Source organism: Charadrius vociferus, unplaced genomic scaffold (genome assembly GCF_000708025.1).
Source record: "Charadrius vociferus isolate BGI_N301 unplaced genomic scaffold, ASM70802v2 scaffold477, whole genome shotgun sequence".
Taxonomy (NCBI): Eukaryota; Metazoa; Chordata; class Aves; order Charadriiformes; family Charadriidae; genus Charadrius; species Charadrius vociferus.
Window position 1 is genome coordinate 5,770,200 of NW_009649449.1, and position 635 is coordinate 5,770,834.

The 635-nt window shown below is 66.5% G+C and overlaps 1 protein-coding gene across 1 annotated transcript in view; it reads right to left on the bottom strand.

The window, feature by feature from the left end:
* Nucleotides 1-406, bottom strand: part of ACOT7 (acyl-CoA thioesterase 7) — a 5,157-nt gene extending 4,751 nt beyond the window's left edge. The window contains exons 1-2 of the mRNA XM_009889631.1: nt 387-406; nt 175-292 (exon numbers count right to left, since the gene is read on the bottom strand). Coding sequence (XP_009887933.1) covers nt 175-292; nt 387-406 — 138 coding nt within the window. The remainder of the gene's footprint in view (nt 1-174; nt 293-386) is intronic.
* Nucleotides 407-635: the final 229 nt, after the last annotated feature.

A 635-nucleotide genomic window follows, 5' to 3' on the forward strand; every position in this document is an offset into this window, starting at 1 on the left:
CGGCAGTTTGCACGCAGGAGCAAGTGCTTCCTGCGCGGGGGGACGACTGAGGAGGCCACAGAGATGGCGAGCAGTCCCGGCAGACCCCCTGCTCCCAGCAGACCCCTGAGGTGCAGCCGGAGGGTCAAAGAGATGCCGAACCAGAGCCTGGTGGGCACTCCAGCACCTACTCACCCCGGCCTGGGAGTTGCAGTGACGGGTGCTGATGATGGCTCCCGCCTCCTCGATCATCTTCAGGATGGTTCCCCCATGGACATTCCCCGCGATGTTGGCGTCATCCGGGCGCATGATCCTGCCGGGGAAGGAACACGAGAGCTCGCACCCCCCTGCCATGACCCCAGGCCAGGTCCTGGCACAGCCGCGCAGAGGCACCACTATCGCCCTACCGGATGAGCTGCAGGGCCATCTCACCACGCTGATGCCGGCAACGTCACCGGCACTGCCTGCACGCGGCTTCCTGCGAGCGGCGGTGGAAACCGCCCTAAATTACTGCTAGGAGTGGAAGGAGGCATCGCTTCTCTGCCGGGGCGGCCGGCTGCTCGGCTGGGACCGCAGCTGGCTGCCATGCCACCGCAGGAAGGGGAGACCGAGCCGGGCGGCCGCTCGACCCAGCTTCTGCTGGAGCAGCAAATAAC